Source organism: Scomber japonicus, chromosome 17 (genome assembly GCF_027409825.1).
Source record: "Scomber japonicus isolate fScoJap1 chromosome 17, fScoJap1.pri, whole genome shotgun sequence".
Taxonomy (NCBI): domain Eukaryota; kingdom Metazoa; phylum Chordata; class Actinopteri; order Scombriformes; family Scombridae; genus Scomber; species Scomber japonicus.
The window spans coordinates 1597960-1615638 of record NC_070594.1 but is presented as its reverse complement, the minus strand read 5'-3'; the positions used below and the strand labels follow the sequence as shown (position 1 = coordinate 1615638).

At 42.6% G+C, this 17679-nt stretch overlaps 1 protein-coding gene across 1 annotated transcript; it reads right to left on the bottom strand.

The window, feature by feature from the left end:
• Nucleotides 1-1231: 1231 nt before the first annotated feature.
• Nucleotides 1232-15961, bottom strand: mboat2b (membrane bound O-acyltransferase domain containing 2b). Its single transcript, XM_053337311.1, has 13 exons — nt 15872-15961; nt 7246-7391; nt 6749-6826; nt 5784-5879; nt 5228-5283; nt 5023-5077; nt 4625-4805; nt 4344-4536; nt 4145-4248; nt 3993-4057; nt 2337-2469; nt 2104-2255; nt 1232-1406 (listed from the first exon to the last, which is right to left on the bottom strand). The coding sequence occupies exons 1-13, from the start codon at nt 15959-15961 to the stop codon at nt 1232-1234; spliced, it is 1524 nt and encodes a 507-aa protein (XP_053193286.1).
• Between the last annotated feature and the right edge of the window lie 1718 nt (nt 15962-17679).

Here is a 17679-nt window from a genome sequence, read left to right as displayed (position 1 = left end):
TGTGAAGATGTGTGGGAGGAATCAGGATGTTGGAAAGAGGCAAATAACCCGGCATCATCATGCACTATTGATTCTAGTATCATGTGTCTTTTTTTAAAACATTACTAAAAGAAATCAGTGCTGAAGTTGTTTTTTTTTCAGTTATGGAGCCAAAACCTGCAGCTTTTTTATCTAAGCTGATTGTAAGAAAGTAACATGACCTCAACAGTCTTAGTTGTCTTGTTTGGCTTCTAAACTAAACCTGAACCAAGCGATGGAACCGGAATGAAACACAGCTGAAAATGTCGACTTGAGTTTGAAATCCCAAAACCTGGCTACATATTTTTTTCCCTTCTTCAAGATAAATCTTCACACATCTTACAGCAAAAAGCACACATCTGTTGGAGTTACATAAATTACATAAATAACACTTTGACAAAGAGTGACATCTACAAATGTAAACACAATGTTCTTCCTCCTGTAAAAAAAGAAAACAACTAAGGCGACTGAGTGGAGTTATCATTGGCACTTTCCCAGAATATGAACACTGTGGTGGTGTGGTTTCACAGCCAATACTTAAATATAACACTATGACTGTCCGTCTGTGAAATGAGACAGTCTGAGAGGAATGTGGAGGAGAAAAGATCATCAACCTTCTTTAATGCACTAACTCACTGGCCTGTTCATTCACACATCTATCTCTCACTTCCACTATCTCATTCTGTCTTTTCATATACTGGACTTTTCTTTCAACCGTTCAGTCATTTCCTCAATTCATCCTTTCATTTATTCTTCCCTTCATTCATTAACTTCTGCAGCACTCAGCAGCTTTCTGACCAGAAAGAAAAAAATCGAGTCAGTTCGACACTACACAGGTCAGTTTGTATAGTTCCACACACAGCTGCTTCATCCATATAAAGTTACAGTATATACGTATGTAAATATCATCCATCATCACCGAGCCGTCTCAACTCGTCACGCCAAAAAAAAGCTCACTTGTGTTGGTTTTCAGAGTCAGGATGCTGTCCGGCAGTCGCACCTCCTCACAAAGAAATAGTTGAGTGGGGAAAACACTTCGTCGGGTATGACGCCATCCACGCATCGTCCCATGAGTCCAAATAATACTTAACTTGGTGTCACGGCGATCGCACACTGCAGACAGGAGGAAGGTCTGCTATGGTTCACCTCCTTTTCTTTCTGTACAAGTTGATGGTAAAACAATGTCAGAAGGTTCTGTCCTCTGCCCTCCGCCTCATGTGGTTTTCTTCTTCTGGCTGCATTTGCTGTCTGTGACCTCTGGGTGGTGCTGCACCGGCTGTTGTTGGAGGAGGTTGTTCTGCTGGTCTTTGAGGCGGAGGTGTCTGGGTTTGACCGGCAACGCCACCGCCAGCAGAACACAGCCAATATGGAGGCTGAAGCACCAGGACCTGCAGAGAGAAGAGGAAAGAATATGAATGAATATTTAACCAGCATTATAGATGGTTATGTGTAGGTACAATGATATCAACTAAACTGAATCAGGGTTTTTCTCTCTTGATGATGGTTTTCAGCTGATGAGTCATGTTTTATATGCATTTCAGACACTATTGTATTATTTTACTTCCAAGAGCTTCGAAAAACTGTATCAGTATCAGTTGAACTTAACAGGTTTAAATTTAAATCCAAATTAAACCTGAATTAAACTTGACGGACAAAAAGCTAAATCTTAGTTAAACTGAGTTGACACTTATTCCACACCGAGTTAAACTGTAGTTCAATCTGATTTATGATAAACTAAGCTAAAGTTAAACCTGTCTGACAGTCATTTAAAACTGAATGAATCCTAGTCTTTCATAAAAGTAAACCAGACTTAATCCTGACAGACAGAAGTTAAACTGGAGTTAAACTTAAGTAGTGCCCAGTCAGGTTTAACTTTAACTGACTGGCTGACTGATACTGGTACAAAGTTAAGCAATTTTGATTATTTTTATCCACAATAGGAAATCATAATTACCACTTAAATGAACAAACGTGACATAAAGACAGAAATAGGAAACATTCAATAACTTAATACCAGCTGGTGAGTCTGACTTCACGCTGCTTAGTTAAAACGTGATAACAAACATTTTCTCTCTTCGCTCTGACCTGTAAAACTTTAGCGACGGGCCGACGGACAGCAGGACGAAAGGCACCACCGTGTAGCAGATGGCGACCTGAGTGGCCGCCCACGTGATGACATCATAGACCTGTTTGTGGGACGGCGACTGCAGGAAGTGCGGCCGAACGTTGTGTCTGACCTAAAAGAGTTTATTCACATTTACGTCTGAACCACATTTAAACATTTATGTTCCTGGAGACGATGCTAGCAGCTAGCTCACCGCTCTGGCAGCCAGTGTGATGACGATGCCGGTGAGGAAGGTGAGGTAGTATCCTGGGTACGCTCCGTGCCACATGGCCGACAGGATGAAGGTGGCTGCTGTCGGATGGTAGGGACATCGCTCGTAACACACCCTGTCAACCAGAGGTCAAAGGTCAAAGGTCAAAGGTCAGACACACCAACACAAAGCTGTTCAACTGATCCTGAGTCTGATCATGTGTGACGCTTCATTGTTTAACCCTCCTGTTGTACTTGAGTCAAGGAAGGAAGGAAAGGAGGGAGGGAGGAAGGAAGGAAGGAAGGAAAAGAGGAAGAAGGAAGGAAAGGAGGGAATAAGAAGGGAGGGAGGAAGGAAGGAAGGAAGGGAGGAGGGAAGAAGAAGGGAGGAAGGGAGGGAGGGAGGGAGGAAAGGAGGGAGTAAGGAGGAAGGGAGGAGGGAAGAAGAAGGGAGGAAAGGAAAAAAGGAAGGAAAGGAGGAAGGAAGGGAGGAAAGGAAAGAAAGGAGGGAGGAAGGACAGACAGAAGGAAGGAAGGAACAGTCAAAACAGACGGGGTCAGTTTGACCCGGGAGGATGACAGGAAGGTTAATACTGAGCAGATACTCAGTGATGAGGTTCTGTAAACTGTAACCTGAGCATGTGACCAGCAGGTGGCAGCAGTCTGCAGTCTACCTAGTCATATGGTCACAAACACCCAAATACAAAGTTACCTGAATAGTCATCTTGAAAATCTGACTTCTATCTGATTAGTAATCAGATAGAAGTGATAGTTTAATAACTTAGTCATGTTGGTAATAAACTGGATGTGTTGGTTAGTTGGTGGTTTGGTCTCACTGTGCTCATATTTAGGCAAGGCAGTTTTATTTATATAGCTCATTTCATACACAATAGCAACTCAATGTGCTTTATATAAAACAGAAAAACATGTATTTTGAGAAACATTAACACATACAATTAACCCCCCCCCCCCCCCATAATAAAAACAAAGTACAGAAAAATAAAAAGAGAGAAATAAAATACTAGAATAGAGCATTAAATAAAAGATTGCAACATAAAATAATGATTAGCTTTAAAATCATTAAAAGGACATAGAGTGCAAATGAAAGATTAAAATGTAAAGTGCTTTAAAAGAGCTCAATCATAAGCTCAGGAGAAGAGAAATGTTTTTAACCTGGATTTAAAAATGATTTCATTTCTGCTGGTAGTTTGTTCCAGTTGTGTAAAAGCTGCTTCATCATGTTTAGTTTGAACTCTGGGCTCAACTATCTGACCTGAGTCAGTAGATCTCAGAACTCTAGGCTCAACTATCTGACCTGAGTCAGTAGATCTCAGAGCTCTGAGCTCAACTATCTGACCTGAGTCAGTAGATCTCAGAGCTCTGAGCTCAACTATCTGACCTGAGTCAGTAGATCTCAGAGCTCTGGGCTCAACTATCTGACCTGAGTCAGTAGATCTCAGAGCTCTGGGCTCAACTATGTGACCTGAGTCAGTAGATCTCAGAGCTCTACTGGGTTTATATTCTACTAACATGTCATTCATGTATTCTGGACCTAAACTATTCAGTGATTTTACTTCATTCATTCATTGTTGATCATTTTCTAGACGTTTATCATTTATCACTAAAACATTAAAGACAATAAAAGCAGAAGTCTTCAGACCTTTTGAGCCAGTGAGCCGTCTGGATGTTCCAGTTGTCGAGGAAAACCTTGAAGCTCGTAGCGAACTGTAAGAAAACACAGAGAGAAAGGTTTGATCCCGCTGAGCTGCAGAGGGTCAGTTACACCAGCTGACAGTTAACCCTGAGCCTGACCTCGATGTTGAGGATCCTCAGGTTGGAGATGAGATCCCAGCGAGGAGAGCCGTCGCTGTCGTAGCCGTTGAAGCCGAAGCCGGCAGCGTTGTTGATGGCGTCGGCTGGAGGCGGAACAGTAAATATGAAGATGTGATGAAATAAAACTATAATAATGATTCACTTTATTTCTACAGAGATGGAGGACGCAGACACCCACCCAGCGTCCAGACGAAGTAGTACTTGGGTCTGGTGGTCAGCATGGACAGGTACAGGTAGACCGCCTGAGCGTAGAACGGCGTGTTGGCGATGAAGTCGTCGTCGATGTTTCGCTCCACGGGGAAAACCTTACACACCGACAGAAAGACCAGGAGGCAGAAGAAGGAAGTGGCCACTTTACGCACCACCTCCACCTGAGGACACCACAAGGAGAGAGATCACACGGTGAGTCTGGGGGTGGTTGATCATTTGTAACTGGTTAGGCCCGGTCACGTGACCTACGTTTGGCGAGGGCTCGCTCTGCCTCAGCTTGTTGGCCTTCCTGTCGGCCTCCTGGTCTCTATGGCGACGGGGATCTCCCTCGATGAAGGCGATGTAGTCGTTGTAGGAGCAGGTGGGTCCCGCCAGGATCCCCATGAAGTTACAGTTGTAGCTGAAGTACTCCAGCAGACTGGGCATCCTCCTGCACACACACACACACACACACACACACACACACACACACACACACAGGACCAGTTTACTGGGAGGACTGGTACCAGTATGACTAACCTCTGCTTTATACCAGAACCAGGTCCAAACTGTGATTATATAAACCTTTCATACAGTACTCAGGAATCTGTAACTGCATTTGATCTTTAACAAAACCATTAAGGGTGATTACTGATGATGATGCAAACCTTATTGCCAAAATCTTCTGTCCTGGTGTCAGATGTTCCTCTTTTCGTGCCATTCCTGAAAAAAAGACAGGCTGAATAAAAACTTAACCATCAGTCCATCCAGCTGCTTCCAATCTTTGTGCAAAACAAAACTAAAAGTCATGTGACAGTTTGTGACTCGTACTCTGTGTGAGTACGAGTCACTTAGTGAGTTTGTGTTTTTTACCGTCATGGATTTCAAACGCCAGGCTGGTGATTTTCTGAGTGATCACCATCATCGGTCTGAAGACAGAGAAGGAGCAGGAAACAGGAAACAGATCAATCATATAAATATATTATTATATATCATCTTATATCAGATCTGACAGACGGTCTGGACAAAGAGAAATGTGTTTATAACATGCTGATAATGGACTGATAAAACATTTAGATAATGTGTGCATTGATAACGTGTAAATACAGAGAGAGAGAGAGACAGAGAGACAGAGACACAGACAGAGAGGGAGACCGAGAGGCAGAGAGACACAGAGACACAGAGAGAGAGAGAGAGAGAGTGACAGAGAGAGAGGGGGGGTGTGAGACATGCAGCAAAGGACCTCCGGCCGGGATTCGAACCGGTGGCGGCTGCATATGTGGCATGGGCTCTAACCACTCGACCACCTGCGCACCGTAAATACATGTTTAATAGTGTTAATAACGTAATAATGATGACATCATCAATCAAACATGTTAATCACATTGTAATGTATTAATAATGTGATAATAACGCGCTGCAGCCTCACCCGGTGAAGTCGGCGGAGTACATGCCGTAGTCGAAGACGTAGACTCGAGTGATCTGACACAGACTCAGGTAGCTGAGCGCCACCAGCAGGCAGTACCTGAAACACACAGGTCACCTGATCAGTCAGCTGTTTCAAGGTGAGAATAACCAGTCGTGATTGGACCTATTGTTCCTGTTCCTATTCATACCAGGTGGGGAGTTCCTGTCCTCTGAAATGAGGCCAACCAGGAAGTAACTTAGAGCTGCATTCTATCAAAAGGCCACCAGGGGGCGACCGTCTCTATACAAGTCAATGGAGAATTCACCAACTTCTCACTTGATTTCTAACCTCAGTAAACGTTTTCAAAATGTGTTTATGGTCTCAATCGCTAGTTTAAAGCCTTCTTCAATGCAGTATGATGTTCATTTGGGACATTTTGGCCTCCCTGATTTTATATGTGACGATAAAGCAGGGTATGCATTAGGGCGTGGCTACGTCCTGATTAACAGGTTGATTGACCAATGTCCTCCAGATCCAGCCCTCGTAACCATAGCAACCTCCCCGCTCCGCCCATGGCTCCGCCTCATGCCCATGTAAGTAGAATCCATGTTTTTATTTTTCCCAGCATGCACCTGAAATTTTCAAGATGGCGCTGCCTAGATTAGAAACTATTGGCTTCCGAGCAGCAGTCCACAAACCAATGGGTGACGGCACGGATGTTACGTCTGTTTCTTTTATACAGTCTATGATTCATTCACAGGGAAGCTTTTCTCATTCTGTCCTAAAGAGAAGAAGAGAGCTGCCCTCATCATCATCAGAGGGAATATAAACCTGCACTTAGCTTCTCTTTATCTCTGCTCTGATTAATGACTTCCTCCTCCTCCTCCTCTTCATCAGTGGATCCATCTGAACACGTCGGCTTCTTCTCTCTGACAGAAACATGAACAGATAGATTCTCCTGTGAAGACTTGATGGATCTAACTTACTTGTGCATGTGTTCGACTCCGGTCAGGATCATGATGCCGTAGGTGAGTCCGCTCTGAAACAGGAAGTGAAGAGCATACCTGAAAAAGACCACAGAGATACATCACTGAGTTAGTTCATACACTCGTCCATTCAATGAAAGGGTGATTCCTGATGTCTGAGGGTGAATCTCAGATCTGTTTTTTTATGATCAATAACAGTAAATATCAGTAGACACAGAATTGATTATCATGAAACCAACCAACATATTATTTATAAATTCACAGATCTGATGGACTTTAAAATGAGACAGTTTTATGTATAAAATGAAAAATAAGATGCTTCCTGACTGTTTGAATGAGTTAGTATGAATTAAGAGGAATCTGAATCTCTGAGAGAGAGAGAGAGAGAGAGAGAGAGAGATCTTTATTTATACATCTGTATTTGAGTTTAATCCATATCAGGAAATGTTAATGGATCCAAATATCTGCTTCATCATCATCAGTCAGTCAGATCTCACCATCCGAAGCAGAAGAGAGCGAAGTAGAGTCCCAGCAGAGTGGCAACCACGTGTCTGATGAACGGACTGGTTTTACTGGGATGGAGGAAGAGACGAAACCAGAAGGCCGACAGCAGAGCGCAGAGCTGACACACCACAAAGTTCACCTGCAGAGAGACAGAGAGAGAGGGAGAGAGAGAGAGAGAGCAGGTGAGATGATGATGATGGTCCAGGTGAGGTTCAGCCTGTTTTCAGTGTTTGAGTGTTTTCGGTGGAAACTGTCGTCACCTCGCTGCTCTTCAGTCTCTGACGTCTCTGCGGCTAAAATTAGAGCATCAGAAGATATTTATAGTCCTGCTGTCCATTAGACAGATTACTGCACACTGAAGGATCCCTGATACAGAAAGCCCAAAGTGCAGAGGTGACACAGTGGAAATGTACCTAAAAAGACCACGTTTAGTTTGCAGTTTGGAAATAAAATCCAGAGCTGCAGGTTGACCAGAAAACTACATCTAAAAAAAAACTAAATGGTAAATGGACTGTACTTATATAGCACCTTTCTAGTCTTTGTGACCACTCAAAGCGCTTTACATTACAACTCATTCACACCCTTTCATACACTGATGGCAGGAGCTTCTCATCAGGGGAATCTAACCATTCATTCACATTCATACACCGTTGTCACAGCAACAGGAGCAATTTGAGCTTAAGTATCTTGCCCAAGGACACATCGACAAGTGGACTGGAGGGAATCGAACCACCAATCTTCCAGGAGGACAACCGCTCTACCTCCTGAGCCACAGCCGCCCCTACTTTGAATCAACATTTTTACAGCAGTGGCAGTTTAAATGTTAGAGGTTTTATCGATGGAGACGAAGAAAACAAACTAATGTATAAATCAGCTTATTTTTAAAGTTGTTTTCCCTCAAAACAAACAACTTATTTTATTCTCTTACTTTGGTGGGATCAATGTTATAATAAACTGCTCTATTTTCTGGAATAAATGTGATTTCTTTTTTTTTTTTTTTTAAGATTTTGTTGGCATAGACTCCTTTATTCATCAGTAGATCGACAGGAAACATGGGAGAGAGGGGGCGGAGGGGGTGGGGGGGGGTGACATTAAGCAAAGGACCTCCGATTGGGATTCAAACCGGGGTCGGCTGCGTATATGGCATGCGCTCTAACCACTTGCCCAGCTGCGCGCCCATAAATGTGATTTCTTTTAACAGTGAAATGAAAATAAGGCCAAAAAACTAACAAACATGTAAACAGATCAGAAATTCATTATTCTTTAGTATCGTCCAAAAACAGATGTGTTAGCTCGTTTCTGTCCATCGCTGATTAATCGATTAACTGTTTCCTCTTGATGATGAGCTGATTTTTTTTGTGTGTCCAGCTGCAGCGATGATGAATAATCACCACAGTCCCTCGTCTTCTTATCGGTGACCCGTGTTGGTTTCCTGCAGCAGAGCTCACCGAGCTAACGGCAGTAAATTAACGGCACAGAGACGATGTCCTCGGCTGTAATGAGGTCTCACTCTGCTGCTTCTCTGAGCACTGACACAAAGATGGATGCTGTAGCAGTCTCTCACAACACTGTGTTTCTAGAGGACAAACTTCTTATTAAACTCCATTCATCACATTTCCACCGTCTGCAGTCTGTTTTTATTATTTGACACCGTGGCAGCTGGATATCTGCTGATTAACAGCTGTTGTGCAGATAAACACCGACTAGACTTCTCAATGCCTTTCTTTGCACTAACATTCCCATCATTCAATGCTTCTCTTTGGGCATTACCTGACATCTATTCCATCCCCCTTTCTGCCTTCGACGTGTAAGAAATTATGTAAACGATGCACGCATACGCACCAACAACAAACCGCAAACCTAAATTAGCATTCCAAAATGTTAATAGTGGCTTGCTATGCTGATTTATCCAAACTTCATTAACCACTATTTCTATATGACCCTGGTTTGGAGCTCTAAATCAAACAGATTTCGTCAAGTCAGAGCCTATCAGCACGTCGTTGCCATGGAGACCAAAATACACAATCAGTCACAATTTTGAAAGCCTGGATATTTTTGCCAGTTTAGAAAAAGTGAGTCCTTTCCTTCCTTCCTTCTTTCCTTCCTTCCTCTTTTCCTCCTTACTCCTTTCCTCCCTCCCTCCCTCCCTCCCTCCATCCCTCTTTACTCCTTTCCTTCCTTCCTTCCTTCCTCTTTTCCTCCTTACTCCTTTCTTTCCTTCTTCCTTCCTTCCCTCCTTCCTTCCTCTTTTCCTCCTTACTCCTTTCTTTCCTTCTTCCTCCCTTCCTACCTTCTCTCCAAAATACACAATCAGTCACAATTTTGAAGCCTGGATATTTTTGCCAGTTTAGAAAAAGTGAAGGTAAATAGTTTCTGATACTTCAACAGGAATAGTTACTGGTTCATATTTAAACTCTGGACTCAGTCAGATGAAGACTGATTTAAAGTCTCTTTGTTAGTTAGTTGTGCCGGTGGCTGAACGGAGAACCTGCCGTGTAGTAACATGTGATCCGACTGTAAAGTGAAGCCGGCTCTGCTTGTTTCTCATTAATAATGAACGTCCTGTAAACTGAGCAATTACTGACAGAGAGGAAAAATGGCTGCCGTCGTTTCCTCCGTCTGCTCCCTGAAGCATCGACGCTCGCCGTTAAGTAACAGACGAGATTTAATTATCAGCCGAGCTCTGAAGGAGTCTGAGATATGAACCAACCTGTCACCAGTCTGATCACAAGCAGCTGGACTTAAAAACATCAATACTCACAGAAACACTGAGTGGATTTTTGATAATTGCATAAAACGTTTTCCACATGCAGTAAAGTGAAAAGTTTTAAATGTTTTTGTGACGATTTAAATGTTAAGAAACATAAAATTATAATATGAAAGTTTGACTGGAATAATAATAATTTGTGAATGAAGTGAAGTCTACATTCTTAAAAAACTCAATCTGTAAAAAGACAAACATGATTAACATATAAAATATAACCTGTATGTGATTTCTGATTCTGCCCCCTACTGGTCGTCTGCTGAACTGCGTCTCACTCCGACAAACAGTCCAAAACCTGAATAAGTTGTTTCAGACACGTTTGATAAATGTCTTAATCATTTAATAGATCTCTTTTTGTTGATGTTGACTCATTGATTACTCATCTGTTGTTTCAGTTTCATCCAAACATCTCAGACTGAGATTACAGGACTGAACAGAGTCTGCTGTCACCAGTAAGGGCCCCGCCAGGGATGTTGGGCCCCATGAAAAGATATCACATTGGGCCCCCCCACCACTCACAGGTTAGTCCAACCATGCACAGTTTCTGTAGCCACTTTAACTGCCAAGGCTTGCAACTCTCTAGTAGTCCAAAACTAACTGTACAATATCTACTGACACTGAGCTGTGAAAATATAACACTGTGTAGACATGCAGGAAACATTCTGCATACAACGTTAGTTTAATTGTAAATTAAATATTCTATTAATATCTATTAATGATGATATGTTAAATGTATATGTTCTAATATTTTTTTAGTAGCCCTGTTAGTTATGGACTCTAAAGCCCAATTTCCACCAGGTCCATCAGCGGTGCGTTACAGCTGCGCCGCGGTCACCAGAGCTGATCGGTACTATAATCAAGGAGAGTATCTCCACCGGGAACGTTCCAGCAGCGGCTCTCCGCACCACAGCGCTATCAATAGGTAGCATTTCTATTTTTGACAGAGTTGTTTCTAACTCACGACAAGCTCAACAGAGCAGATCGCACCAGACAGGAAGTCAGACACAGAATTGGCATAATAATAAAACTTCTGCTTTCCAAAATAAAACAACCCGTGCAGCCTCCCGATCGTATAAAACAGACAGATAAAGACTCCATCTAGCTACGTAGCTACTGACACGTGACATCAGCACAAACATCAAAGAAAATTACCAAATCAACCAAAATTGAGCAAGTTAACAAAACCGGGCCGTTTAGTTGTGCTGCTACTACAGTAATTACAGTAGACTAGCTACTACAGTAATTACGGTAAACTAGCTACTACAGTAATTACGGTAGACTAGCTACTACAGTAATTACTGTAGACTAGCTACTACAGTAATTACGGTAGACTAGCTACTATAGACTAGCTACTACAGTAATTACAGTAGACTAGCTACTACAGTAATTACGGTAGACTAGCTACTATAGACTAGCTACTACAGTAATTACTGTAGACTAGCTACTACAGTAATTACGGTAGACTAGCTACTACAGTAATTACGGTAGACTAGCTACTACAGTAATTACAGTAGACTAGCTACTACAGTAATTACGGTAGACTAGCTACTACAGTAATTACAGTAGACTAGCTACTACAGTAATTACGGTAGCCTAGCTACTACAGTAATTATGGTAGACTAGCTACTACAGTAATTACGGTAGACTAGCTACTACAGTAATTACGGTAGCCTAGCTACTACAGTAATTATGGTAGACTAGCTACTATAGTAATTACGGTAGACTAGCTACTACAGTAATTACGGTAGACTAAAGGCTCTCATTTGGATTTGATTGGGCTGCCGTAATTACTGTATTAACAGTGCAACTTCATTTTAAAGGCAGCTTTCTCTCCCAGAGCTCCGCTGCTGTAACGCTCCCGGTGTGAGTCGACACCGAGCAGACGACGGAGATAAACCGTAGCGCAGCCGTTCCACGCCGCTGACGGACCCGGTGGAAATCCCCAGTTAGAATCCTCCTAACTTTTCACCCCCTTATGGTGCCCCTGGTCACCAGTAAACACACCAGTAAACCTCGTCTGGTAAAGTGACGACAGCCAATCACAGCACAGGATGTCTACCTGTCTCACAGTACGGCAACACCACTTGGACAAACCGCGTTACTCGCCCGACTAAATCATGATTAGCAAAAAAACTCTAAATATGAACTTTTGAGTTTTTACATCTGAAGACGAAGTTAAAAAAGAAATACATGTTTTAAATGATTGAACTTAAACATAACTATCATCTATCTTTATCTCAGCTCTTCCTCTTCTTTCCTCACAGTGGATAAAACCAGGAGCCTGTTGATCTGCCTGATTTACAGTAACCCTCCTGTTGTACTTGAGGCAAGGAAGAAATGGAGGGAAGAAGGAAGGAAAGGAGGGAGGAAGGAAGGAAGGAAAGAAGGACAGAAGAAAGAAGGAAGGAAGGAGGGAGGGACGGAGGGAAGGAGAAAGGAAAAGAGGAAGGGAGGAAGGTAGGGGGAGGAAAGAAAGAGAAGGAGGAAAATGAAGGAGGGAAGGAAGAGAAGACAGGAAGAAAAGATGGAAGGAAGAAAGGGAAGATCGAAGGAAGGGAGGAAGGATGGAAGGAAGAGGAGAGAAGATGGTAAGGAAGGAAGGAAGGAAGGAAGGAAATATGGAAGGAAGGAAGGACAGATGGAAGGAAGAAAAGATGGAAGGAAGAAAGGGAAGATCGAAGGAAGGGAGGAAGGATGGAAGGAAGAGGAGAGAAGATGGTAAGGAAGGAAGGAAGGAAGGAAGGAAATATGGAAGGAAACAAGGAAGGAAGGAAGGAAGGAAGAACAAGAAGACTTGAAAGAAGGAAGGAAGGATAGATGGAAGGAAAGAAGGAAGGAAGAAAGAGAGGAAGGAAGAAAGGAAGGAAAGAAGGAAGAAAAATCAGACAGGAAGTGGAGCTAGAAGAATGTTTGACTCATGAGGAAGGTACCGGTTAATGATGATGTCACCTCGCTCTGTTTCTTCTTCTGTGGTGGTTCACACCGTGGTTTATATCAGCTGATTGCTTTCATGGACATTTGATCCTTTAAGTGTCTGTTTAGAGCAGAGGAGTCAAACTCATCTTCATTCAAGGGCCACATACTGCCTCATTTAATCTCACCTGGGCCGGATCACTAAAGAGAGGGAAGGAAGGAAGGACAGATGGAAGGAAGGAAGGAAGGAAGGACAGATAGAAGGAAGGAAGGAAAGAAGGAAGAAAAATAAGACAGGCCCCATGTTTGACCCCCCTGGTTTAGTCTCAGCTGTTCATATAAACTCACATATGACTGCTTTAGACAGCAAGAAGGAAGGAAGGAAGGAAGGGAGGAAGGACAGATGACTGCTTTAGACAGATGACTGAATGTCAGCTGTTCTGGTAAAAGCTTTAACATGAGAACAAACACCATGAGCTTTATATTCAACATACTTCCTTCAGTGACGGACAGCCGATCAGTCATGTGATAGATGAATGGAAGAAGGAACGAAGGGAGAAAAAAGGAAGGAAGGGAGGAAGAAGGAAGGAAAGGAAAGAAGGAAGGAAAGTAGGGAGGAAGGAGCGTAGGAGGGAAGAAGGAAAGAAGGACGCAAGGAAAGAAAAAGAAGGAAGGAAGGAAGAGAATACAGGAAGGATAGATGGAAGGAAGAGAAGACAAGAAGGAAGGAAGGAAGGAAGGAATGAAAGATGGAAGGAAGGGAAGATCGGAAGGAAGGAAGGAGGGAAGGAAAGGTGGGAGGAAGGGTGACATGATTTTAAATGCCACTGGTCTGAAGGGTAAATCCACATAGATGCTATCATGCTAGATCCCAGTGTTCCTTCCATCTGTCCTTCCTCCCTTTCTTCCTTCTGTCCGTCCTTCCTTCCTTCTGTCCGTCCGTCCTTCCTTCCTTCCATCTGTCCTTCCTCCCTTTCTTCCTTCTGTCCGTCCTTCCTTCCTTCCATCTGTCCTTCCTTCCTTTCTTCCATCTATCCTCCCTCCTTTTCTTCCTTCTGTCCGTCCTTCCTTCCTTCCATCTGTCCTTCCTCCTTTTCTTCCTTCTGTCCGTCCTTCCTTCCTTCCATCTGTCCTTCCTCCCTTTCTTCCTTCTGTCCGTCCTTCCTTCCGTCCTTCCTTCTGTCCGTCCTTCCTTCCTTCCTTCCATCTGTCCTTCCTCCCTTTCTTCCATCTGTCCTTCCTTCCTTCCTTCCTTCCTTCCTTCCTTCCTTCCATCTGTCCTTCCTCCCTTTCTTCCTTCTGTCCGTCCTTCCTTCCTTCCTTCCTTCCTTCCATCTGTCCTTCGTACCTTCCTTTTTTCCTTTCTTCCTCCCTTCCTCCATTTCTTTCAAGTCGTCTTTTCCTTCCTTCCATCCTTCCTTCCTTCCTTCTTTCCTTCCCTATTTCCTTCCTTCTATCTGTCCTTCCTCCCTTTCTTCCTTCCTTCTTTCAAGTCTTCCTTCCTTTCCTTCCTTCCTTTTTTCCTTTCTTCCTTCCTTCTGTATGTCCTTCCTACCTTTCTTCACTCTTTCCTTTCCTTCTTTCCTTCCTTCCTTCTTTCCTTCCTTCCTTCCTTTCATTTGTCTAACTTTACTCTTGAACAATTTGGTGTCCACACATGATTACGTGTTAAAATATTATCTGACTTACGAAACAGAAACTCTGGGAACAGAAAAGTGAATTGAATCAGGAGATCATTGCCATACCCAGCCCTAATATCTACTAGTAAGATCTGTTGAAGGCTTCACTCTGAGTTTACAGTGTTTCTATGACAACCAGGACAAATATAAAACCTATAAACCACACAAGACTCTACACATCATTACTACATGTTTAACGTTTGTCTTTAAGGATTATTTAAATGAATGTGTTCTGCTGCCGAAGCAAAGAGAAGAAGAAGAAGAAGGAGAAGGAGAAGGAGAAGAAGAAGAAGAAGAAGAAGAAGAAGAAGAAGAAGGAGAAGGAGAAGGAGTAGGAGTAGGAGGAGTAGGAGAAGAAGAGGGAGAAGGAGAAGAAGAAGAGGAGGAAGAAGAAGAAGAAGAAGGAGGAGAAGAAGAAGAAGAAGAAGAAGAAGAAGTAGTCTGAGGCTGAAACTATGAATCAATGAATGGATTGATTGATCAGCTGTTCCTTCATCATACCTCACATTACTTTAATTAAATATAGAAACCATTAGTCAACTAATCAATGAGCCAATCAACTAGAACTTTCCATCAGCACATAGGTAGCTATACATAGATACACAGATAGCACATCTTATATTAACACTTACATGAGTCAATGCTTCTTCTATTCTGAGTATTTTGGGTTTTTTGGATGTTGTGACACTTTGATCCATTCTGTGATGTTTTATGATCTGAATCATTAATATCAGATGAATCAATAATAGAGATAGGCCTAATTGTTATTAGCAGTTATAAAGTTGTAGCCTACAGTAAATATTGAACATCCTGTTTATTCACTACTTTAACATCCAGCTGAGACTAGTTGAACATTACATTAATAAAGCAGACTTATTATAGGCTAGTACTTCTCCATCAGTGAATGTTTGTGGATGATTTAGCTGTAATCATGTCTCCATGTTTCATCACATGTGAACAAACAGCTGAGCTCATCTCAACACTACCGACGGTCCCCGTTAACCGGCTGCCTGCAGACCGGAGGCCTCCATCCATTTTGAACAAGGCGTCGTTAATTCAGTCGGTGTGATGTCCCGGTGCTTTCATCACGCTGCTGCTGCTGCTGCTGATGAAGCCTTTTGCTTTTTTTATGGAGCACTCGTGTCGGTTTTAACGGCGTTTATCTGCAGCCGGTCCCCGCCCCGGAGCCCCGGAGCTCCGGAGCAGCCGCAGCGGGGCTCCGGGGCTCCGGGGCTCGGCCCCCGGTGTCCCGGTGGGTCTTACCTGGTCCAGCGGCAGGTTGGTGATCTCGCTGACCGGCTGCAGCAGGCTGGAGCCGGTGCAGGCCGCGGATCGGATCTCTTCAGCGGCCATGACTCTGTGTGTGAGGCCGAGTCTGCTGCTTCTGTGTCCGGCTGCAGCAGCTCAGAGGCGGCGGCGGAGGCTCCGTGATCCGCCGGCAGTCTGTCTGTGTGTCTGTCTGTGTCCTCCTGATGCTCCTTCCTCCTCCTCCTCCTCCTCCTCCTCCCTCTGCTGCCCCCTCCTCCTCCTCTCGGTCCTCTCTCCTTTTATTCTTTTCCTCTCCTCCTCCCCCATCTTCCTCTCCTCTGCTCTAAATTAGCTTTCGTCTTTCTTTCCTCACATCTGTTCTGCTTCTCTTTGTTCTCCTTTTGCTTCAAACTGCTGGAAGAATAAAACTAACTTCGGCCTTCATCATCACTACTCTGCATCTTCTTCCTCATCCTCCTCTTTCTCCTCTCTCCTTTATAATCCCTCTTTAGCTTTCACTTTAATCCCTTCTTCCTCTCCTCTCTTCCTCTTTATGCTCCATCCTTTAAATACTTTAATTATTGCTCCTCTTCATATTTGTCCTCCTACATTTTATTTGTTTTTGTGCAGCAGATTATTTATATTAACTGTATTTATCTTTATTTTACTTTAATTCCATATATATTTATTTATTTTATTAATTAACTTTTAAAACTGTTGAACTGCATTTTGTTCTGCAGCTTTTTACTTTAAATAAAACTAAACCTGGAAATGAACTAGTACATTTATTACTTTACTGTAGTACAGTTAGAGGTACTAGTACTTTACTGTAGTACAGTTAGAGGTACTAGTACTATACTGTAGTACAGTTAGAGGTACTAGTACTTTACTGTAGTACTGTTAGAGGTACTAGTACTTTACTGTAGTACAGTTAGAGGTACTAGTACTTTACTGTAGTACAGTTTGAGGTACTTGTACTTTACTGTAGTACAGTTTGAGGTACTAGTACTTTACTGTAGTACAGTTAGAGGTACTAGTACTTTACTGTAGTATAGAGGTACTTGTACTTTACTGTAGTACAGTTAGAGGTACTAGTACTTTACTGTAGTACAGTTAGAGGTACTAGTACTATACTGTAGTACAGTTAGAGGTACTAGTACTTTACTGTAGTACAGTTTGAGGTACTTGTACTTTACTGTAGTACAGTTTGAGGTACTAGTACTTTACTGTAGTACAGTTAGAGGTACTAGTACTTTACTGTAGTATAGAGGTACTAGTACTTTACTGTAGTACAGTTTGAGGTACTAGTACTTTACTGTAGTACAGTTAGAGGTACTAGTACTTTACTGTAGTATAGAGGTACTAGTACTTTACTGTAGTACAGTTTGAGGTACTAGTATTTTACTGTAGTACAGTTTGAGGTACTAGTATTTTACTGTAGTACAGTTAGAGGTACTAGTACTTTACTGTAGTACAGTTAGAGGTACTAGTACTTTACTGTAGTACAGTTAGAGGTACTAGTACTTTACTGTAGTACTATACTCACATGTCAGATGTCTATGAGTTGTTAACAGCTCCACCAAATACTGATTCTTCCCTCTAAACTTCTCACATGCTTTCATTTCAATAAATGTTCAAATGATCCAATATTTCAGCAACAATCAAAGATTAGAGAAAAAGTCCAAAAACTGAAAACACATTTGTGAATCACAACTTTGTTTTTTCTTCTTTCCCATTAATCATCTCAGCAGCCCTCACATTTATCTGCTGACCCTTTGGAGGGGTCCCACCCCTAGGTTGGGAACCACTGGACTAAACTAGCT

What these genes read in the sequence shown, in the direction of transcription:
- mboat2b (XM_053337311.1), bottom strand. Translation starts at nt 15,961, where the DNA reads ATGGCCGCTGAAGAGATCCGATCCGCGGCCTGCACCGGCTCCAGCCTG. An exon ending in GCTCTCTTCTGCTTCGGATG is followed by an intron (nt 6,827 to 7,245) that starts GTGAGATCTGAC and finishes GGTCTTTTTCAG; the next exon opens with GTATGCTCTTCACTTCCTGT. An exon ending in GGAGTCGAACACATGCACAA is followed by an intron (nt 5,880 to 6,748) that starts GTAAGTTAGATC and finishes TGTGTGTTTCAG; the next exon opens with GTACTGCCTGCTGGTGGCGC.